The sequence below is a fragment of the Eubalaena glacialis genome, chromosome 10, assembly GCF_028564815.1.
Source record: "Eubalaena glacialis isolate mEubGla1 chromosome 10, mEubGla1.1.hap2.+ XY, whole genome shotgun sequence".
NCBI classification, from domain to species: domain Eukaryota; kingdom Metazoa; phylum Chordata; class Mammalia; order Artiodactyla; family Balaenidae; genus Eubalaena; species Eubalaena glacialis.
Window position 1 is genome coordinate 113,505,199 of NC_083725.1, and position 7,770 is coordinate 113,512,968.

General features: G+C 54.7%; 1 protein-coding gene across 1 annotated transcript; it reads left to right on the plus strand.

Moving 5' to 3' along the window:
- The first annotated feature begins 1,565 nt into the window (after positions 1–1,565).
- On the plus strand, positions 1,566–7,454 carry SLC3A2 (solute carrier family 3 member 2). The gene is made up of 9 exons (XM_061201903.1): positions 1,566–2,138; positions 2,560–2,733; positions 3,321–3,415; positions 5,008–5,076; positions 5,182–5,240; positions 5,393–5,573; positions 5,686–5,829; positions 6,735–6,818; positions 6,943–7,454. Exons 1-9 carry the CDS (start codon positions 1,706–1,708, stop codon positions 7,303–7,305), a joined length of 1,602 nt encoding a protein of 533 aa, XP_061057886.1. The 5' UTR covers positions 1,566–1,705; the 3' UTR covers positions 7,306–7,454.
- Positions 7,455–7,770: the final 316 nt, after the last annotated feature.

The window sequence follows — 7,770 nt, forward strand, 5'->3', positions numbered from 1 at the left end:
TATGGGGGTGTTACGTTGGACTATCTCAAGGAGAGTGTCTGACCCCACAGTTCTTAACTTTGAGCTTTCATGCTGGTGATAAAGTCTGTTCACAGTCCCTGGTTGGCACTTACTGGCATGCCCAGGGCACCCTGGACTTCTTGTCATCATTGAGCACAGGTCTGAACTCCAACCTCTACCCGCTTGCCTGGGGTGAGGGATGGGGATGGGCTCTGGTACGAAGAAGGCAAGGGGAATTGCACAGGATGAGCCTTTTCACTCTCTTGGCTCTCCTTTGTTACCTTTTCTATTTCTTCAGATCTTGGCTTCTGCTTTCTTCCAAATACACAGCTATCTTGGCTTCCAGCCCAGGTGGGAGAGGGAGAAAGAATTTATTTCCTTCAGCGCCTCTCTGAAAATAACCCAGCTGGCACTGCTCAGGAACAAGAAGTTCCTGAGCGTGTCGGCACCTCATGGTGTTGATGTCCGGCAGTCCCTGCTGTGAATTGTCTCACTCTCAATCCAAGGACCTCTGTGGGGAGAAGTTGGGTGGTTTTCAAGGCCTCTGCAGTACCAGCTGCCTCCAAGGCCTAGCATAGTGAAGGGGTAAGGGAGGTAAGGGAACCATGTCACTGTGGGGAGATTGCGCTAATGTGTGGGAGGCCCTGCAAGGTGGGGAAGATTCTGGCCATGGCATCTTCTGATCTGGTGTAAGAAAAAGGTGGGTGCCTCTAACTGAGGCCCAGCCCCAGAATGTTGTCAGCCCCGAGGATGTCCATCCGTCTCTTCTGGATGTCAGATTCCTAGCTGCCCGACATCCTGGGGCCAGAAAGTGGGGGTGGGGTAGGGTAAGATGGGGAGTGTCAGCAACTGTCCTGTCCAAACAGATTTATCATAAAATATCATGGGGAAGACTAGATTAGGGTTAATTCACTAAAGTTAATAAAGCACAGTACTGTAGTGGGCACTTAGTAAATAGTTGCCGCATGATGAATTAATTGGACTAAATTCAAGATATCTTGAAAGACTGGGAGTAGCCCTGCGGGGAATCGGAGGTCTAGCGCCAAGTCCCAGAGGCCTGAGAAAACAAGGTCTGGTGGGGGAAAGGGCTGAGTTGAGTTTGGTTGGCTCTGAGAGTACAAGTGGCCATGCGAAGTTGGGAAGACCAGGCGGTGCCCTGAGCCCTGGGCCAGGGGCAAATGGAGGGTGGTGTCCAGGGAGGTTACAAACCTTCGGAGTGGGCAAAGAAGGGCCTCGGGACCCCCCGCAGTGCTGGATATCCCCTTTACGCCCACTTTCCGGCAGCGCGAGGGGCCAGCGGCGACCTGAGGTGGGACAAAGCACAGACCCCGCCCACCTAAAGGTGGCTCCGGGCTCAGCCTTCTTTGTGTCCGAACCTTAGGGCTAGACTGTTCGAGGTGAGGAATTGGACCACACAGCCGTCAGAAGCGAGTTCCCAACATTATTCCCTCTGCCGCCGCCCACCCTTTCAGTCCCTGGAAGAGCAATCCAGGATGTTCCACTTTAAGGGGCGGGCCGGGGCGGGCCGGGGCGGGGCTCCCGTGCCCAGTCCCAGGGACCGCGCCCGCCCGGCCGCAGACGCGGTGGCGGAAGCTGAGCGGAGTCACGGAAGCCTGGGAGACTGTTCTGGGGCCGGGAGGTCCGGGCAGGTGTCCAGCCACCAGCTGACCGCAGGCTGCGTCGTGTTGCCGGTTTCGCAGGCACCATGAGCCAGGACGCCGAGGTGGACATGAAGGAAGTGGAGCTGAACGAGCTGGAACCCGAGAAGCAGCCGATGAACGCGGCGTCGGGGGCGGCTGTGGCTGTGGCCGTGGCGGGCGGCACCGAGAAGAATGGTCTGGTGAAGATCAAGGTGGCCGACGACGAGGCGGACGCGGCGGCCGCGGCCAAGTTCACAGGCCTGTCTAAAGAGGAGCTGCTGAAGGTGGCAGGCAGCCCCGGCTGGGTACGCACCCGCTGGGCGCTGCTGCTGCTCTTCTGGCTCGGCTGGCTGGGCATGCTGGCGGGCGCCGTGGTCATCATCGTTCGGGCGCCGCGCTGCCGCGAGCTGCCCGCAATGAGCTGGTGGCACAAGGGCGCCCTCTACCGCATTGGCGACCTTCAGGCCTTCCAGGGCCGCGACGCAGGCGACCTAGTGGGTGAGTCCGGGGCTCCCCGGGGCACCCCCACCCCCACCCCCACCCCCACCCCCACCCCCACCCCGCGCTACCCTGGTTTAACTGGTCACCAGCTTCGACCCCTGTGCCGATTGACCCAGGTGGTTCTCCACCCTTACTGGTCCTGGTGACCGCCCCCTGGGACGTAGCCCCTCCTTCTTTCTTCGAAGGAAACCGCCCCCCACTCCCTTTTTCCTGAGGGTGGCTGACTCAGCATCCTCCCTTCCCCCTCCCGGCGCCAGTAGCCTATCGCAGCAGGTTTCTGAAGCAATGTGCTAGTCTCCTTACATCAGCTTCTCTCGTGATCCAGCCTCACCGCCCCCCCTCCCTTCGTCTCGGGGAGAATAGGGGCGATCAGGGGCCTCAGAGAGGCGTCACTTTAAACTCTGCTTTTCCATTTCAGGCCTGAAGGGGCGGCTTGATTACTTGAGCACCCTGAAGGTAAAAGGTTTTGTGTTGGGCCCAATTCACAAGAACCAGAAGGATGACCTCACAGGGACCAACTTGGAACAGATCGCCCCCACTTTTGGCTCCAAGGAAGATTTTGACAGTCTCCTGCAATCGGCCAAGAAAAAGGGTGGGTGTCCTAGAGCTCGCAAGGAAGCAGCTAGGAAGGGCTTGGCCTTCTGGCCAGAGGAAAGGCCGGATAGCTTTATTGTCTGGTTTATTGCTGAGTGGCTCAGAGTTTTCCTAGGGCAGGTACAGGGGAGGCTTGTTAGGCTTCAGCCTAAAATGGACTTGTCAGGTGGTTCAGAGACTTTCTATACTTGGATGTGCAGTTATTTAACTTCTGGGCTTCAGTGCCCTTATTTGTAAAATGTAGGTTTTTGCTAAATCAGTGGTTTTAAAACTTGTAAAAGAGTGGATCCTTTTGAAAAAAAATCCAAGTAAAATCTTTTCTTACATTGAACAGGGTTTGCTTTGGGGGTGAGGGGCCCAGGGCCTCATAAGCTCAGCCTTCTCTGTTACTCTACCCTCCCCCCGCCTCCCGCCCCGCCACTTGCTCATATCTCTGTTTCAATGGAATGAGTTTTGCCAGGGTTCAAATCTAAGCTTTTGTACCAATACATAGGAAATACTCTGCCAACTTATATTTGTTGATTTCCTCCTTTCCCCTCCCCCCCAGAGTCTTTCTATCAACTGCCTCCTCCTCCATTGTTCTAGGCATCCGGGTCATCCTAGACCTCACTCCCAACTACAAGGGCCAGAACTTGTGGTTCCACTCCACTCAGATTGACACTGTGGCCACCAAAGTGAAGGTGAGTGTGTTGGTGCTTATGGCATGTGGGAGCGGGATGCTGGGGCTGTTTGGTCCTTTCATAGCAAGCCCTATAAATATGGCCCAGTGCCAGCCAAGGGGCCCCTTGCTCCTTGGAGCCAAGCAGGCATGCTCCTCCCACAGGCAGAAGGATAGGCAAGCATTGCACCCCTATTTTTGTTTGTTCCTTTGCTGACCACTCATTTTCCTTGTTTCCCTGACTCTGAGGGTGACAGTGCCAGGAAGGGAATTTCTCAGATGTGAATTTTCTTCCTTTTGGGAGAGGAAGCCCTTTCTCTATGGGAATTCTGTCCTGTCTGGTTTCCCTTTTCTTATTTGATGTGTTTTGGAGTGGAGCCCAGTCTGAAATTGTAAGCATTGGGGTCTTCCTATGTGTCTGGGAGTATGCTGAGTACTTTATATACCTTCTTTAATCCCCTGTATAACCAAACGAGGTCCCTGTCAGTATCCCTTATCTGTAAATGAGGAAGCTAAGGTTCAGAGGTCTTTAATGTGCCCCGGGATTTGATGTTCCAACTAGTCTTATCTCTCCAATCTGCCTACTCTGAAGGCCTAGGCTCAAACTCTGTACCCTGCAGGCTGGGAGTGGGGCTTTGAATGTCATCCCAGCTCCTAATGCCTGGGTTCTAGGACACTGACCAGTTCAGAAAGGGTAGAACAAAAATGGAGGCAGACTCTGACACTTTGCTGGCAGCCGTGATTCTGAGGTAGAATTCTGTAGTCCCAGCATTTCAGTTGACTCTTGGGGTCTTTCGGTTCATTCCTTGCTACTTGCTGGAAGACCCTCTAAAAGTTGCTGAGAAGGGAATGTTTTCAGATGGTGTGGCATGAGGTGTGGTAGCCTCAGATGAAGATGGAGACTAGAGGCGAGAGCACGTGGGTCAGAGAGAGAAAGGGGAAGAGAGGGGCAGCAGGAGTGGGGTTCTGTGTCATGTGCCCCGTGAATGCCAGGGCTTCAGGCCTGGGCCTGTTCTGCGGAGCTGGCTTCTCTTTTCAAATCTTTGGCTAAACTGCCCTGGGGCTGTGCTTTGAATTTCACTTTCTTAACCTTGGTCTTGGCTCTGACTAGCTCTTTTACTTACACCCTCCCCAGCCTCCAGGCAACTGGGAGAGGAGTAAGTATACTCTTCTTGGGATCTTGGTTAGCATTTTAGGTCCCATCTCTGCTGCCTGGGGCATGCCTCCTTGCTTCTCTGACATTGTTTCCTTATCTGTGAAATGAGTATACCAGCATTCCACACATGCCAGGTGTTAAATGAAGTTACATGTATGAACACACTTTGCTCATAGGTCTTTTCTGTAGGGGTCAAGGGTAAAGCTTTGTGATTCACCATGAGGAGGAGTAGAGAAGTAGAGCACTATATCACTAAGAGAATCAATGATAGGTTAGAATGGAAGGGAACTAAAGGCTACCTACAGGTTTATAATAGAGGCAAGAAAGTGAGACCGTTCAAGGCAAGTGACTCTCCAGAGGCCACGGGAGGGTGCATGGTAGGCAAGATTTAGTGTGGGCTGAGCCTTTGCATCAGAGTGTTGATATCTTTCCTCTGTTCTTTTGCCTCCCTCGTATAGGAAGCTCTGAGGTTTTGGCTGCAGGCTGGTGTGGATGGGTTCCAGGTCCGGGATGTGGGGAATCTGACAGTGAGTACCCTTTCCACGCGAGAAGCAGAGCTTGGGTGAGAACAGAAGCACCCGCCAGGGCCTGATAGTGTTCCCTGCTTCTTGCCTCTGCTCTTTTCCTTCTAGGATGCGCCTTCATTCTTGGCTGAGTGGCAGAACATCACTAAGAGCTTCAGTGAAGATAGGTGGGTACCAGGCCCTGGCTTCCCTAACTCAGCTCCTTTGTGGGAACCCCTCAGTGGAGTACTAGCCCCAGGAAGCAGAGCGTTCCTAGTCCAGAAAGCCTTCTTCCTTTCTTGCCCTGTGCTGACCTTGACTCCTGCCCTGCTCTGTGCAGGCTCTTGATTGCAGGCACAGACTCCTCCGACCTTCAGCAGATCCTCAGCCTGCTCGAGTCCACCGAGGACCTGCTGTTGACCAGCTCTTACCTGTCAACCTCCACTTTCACTGGGAAGCATACAAATTTCCTGGTCACCCAGTATCTGGAGGCCTTTGGCAGCCGCTGGTGCAGCTGGAGTGTGAGTACCACAGTGGTAGGAGAGGGGGCAGGAGGCCTTTGGGAAGAAGGGAGTGTCGGCAGGTGGAGGCAGAGGCGGGTCTTGGGGCTCACCAGTGCTTCCATTCCTGCAGCTGTCTCAGTCGGGGCTCCTGACTTCCTTCGTGCCACCTCAGCTCCTCCGACTCTACCAGCTGCTGCTCTTCACCCTGCCAGGGACCCCAGTTTTCAGCTACGGAGACGAGATTGGCCTAGAGGAAGCTGCCCTTCCTGGACAGGTATCGCTTGCTGCCTGCCCAGCACGGTGGGGGAGGCTGCGTTCGTCCGTCACGGTGGTTCTGTGGCTGGCGGTGGACAGGCAAGAGCCTTGGGGAGGCACGTGCGTTGGATTGCTCGTCAGCCGCCTGGTCCGTCGCTGTGTGGCCTTGGCAGGTTATTTCACTTCTCTGACTCTTGGTCATCTCTGCCGTGATACTACTTTTTTTATAGGGCAGTTAGGACTGAACGAGGGCGTATTTTAAAATGCAATACCTGGCTCCTGGTAAGAGTTCAGTATGGTAGCCATCGCCCGGTAGTTCATTCATTCACTGGACAGCGGGTACTCTGTGTTAGGCTCTGCTCTCCAGGAACTCAGAGTTGCGTGGGGGAACCAGATGAGTAAGAGAAGTACACGCAGCGAGTGCCTTGGTGGGGTAAGACCATGAAGGTACCCGGTTAGCTTTAGCCACAGGGTTGGAGGTTGACATCTAAGCTGATATTTATAGAACCCGTCATTCACTTATTCCACAAAGCTTTATGCAGTAATTACTATATGCTATGCTTGGAGGATACAGCGGTGCACAAAAGAGCTGGAGGTGGTGAAATTAGATAGTAAGCACATATGATAAAGATGCCAGGTGCTGATATGTGCAAGAAAGCAGGGTAAGGGGCCTAGACAGTAGGGGATGTGGGCGGTTTTATATCAAATGGCCACAGGAAACCTGATGGAGGCACCTGAGCAGGGACCAGAGGGCAGTGAGGGGCTAGCTTGTGGCTGTCTGGGAGAAACGCCCTCTAGGCTGAGGGGACAGTGTATGTGAGGCCCTGAGGTGGGGGAGGTTATACTTCTGTGGGGCTGGAAGCGGGAGGAGGAGTTGGAGAGCGGCCCAGGTCTTTTCCAAGTCCTGTTTTCCCTGCTTTTTAGCCTGTGAAGGCCCCGGTCATGCTGTGGGATGAATCCAGCTTTCCCAACACTTCAGGACCTGTAAACACCACCATGACTGTGAAGGTAAGGGTTTTAGATGGGCAGGGCCTGATCGGCAAGGGGTGAGGGCAGGTGGCTGGTAGGAGTTTGCGCCCGGGGGAGCCCTTCACCCCTTTCTGCTGTGTCTTTATCACTTTACCGTTTGCAGGGCCAGAGTGAAGAGCCTGGCTCCCTCCTCTCCCTGTTCCGATGGCTGAGCGATCAGCGGGGTGAGGAGCGCTCCCTGCTGCACGGAGACTTCCACGCGCTCTCCTCGGGGCCTGACCTCTTCGCCTATATCCGGCAATGGGACCAGAACGAGCGTTTCCTCATAGTCCTCAACTTTGGGGATGCGGGCCAGCCTGCCAGGCTGGGGGCCTCCAACCTGCCTGCCGGCACCAGCCTGCCAGCCAGTGTGGATCTGCTGCTCAGCACCCAGCCAGGCCGCAAGGAGGGCGCCCCTCTTGAGCTGGAGCACCTGAACCTGGAGCCCCACGAGGGGCTGCTGCTCCGCTTCCCCTACCTGGCCTGACCTGGGCCCACCACCCTTCCCCTCCCCTCCCCAGGCCCTTTGAGTTCTCCTTTTTCTCTCTCTCTCTCTCTTCTTTTTTTTTTAACTGTTACAGATGAACCCCAAAATAGGGTGTTTTCTGGTTTCAAATAAAAGTCACCCCTACCTGGTATGGCCTCGTCTTCCCTCTGCCCGCTGTCAACGGCAGGAAATTCTCTCCCCTTCTTCCCCTCTCCTCCACTGGAGCCCCCCAGGTGACCAGGACCAGAGAGGAAGGGGCCTGTCGAGGTCATAACAGCAAGGTGGTGTCAGGACGAATTAGCATCCCGCCTCCTCACCCGGCCTGGAGGTCTCGGCTCCTGCTGACTCTTCCTTACCTCCTCAGCAGTGGTCTCCAGCCAAGCGTGGTCACTTTTCCTGTTTTGCAGACTTCACCTTTCTGGGAGAAAAAGTGGGAGTGGGGTGGCCTGTTTTCTAAAAGATGCT

Excerpts from the sequence above, each read along its gene's own strand:
- SLC3A2 (XM_061201903.1), top strand. The coding sequence starts at position 1,706 with ATGAGCCAGGACGCCGAGGTGGACATGAAGGAAGTGGAGCTGAACGAG. Across the intron at positions 3,416-5,007 it reads CTGTGGCCACCAAAGTGAAG|GAAGCTCTGAGGTTTTGGCT; the intron begins GTGAGTGTGTTG and ends TCCCTCGTATAG. Across the intron at positions 5,574-5,685 it reads GCCGCTGGTGCAGCTGGAGT|CTGTCTCAGTCGGGGCTCCT; the intron begins GTGAGTACCACA and ends CCATTCCTGCAG.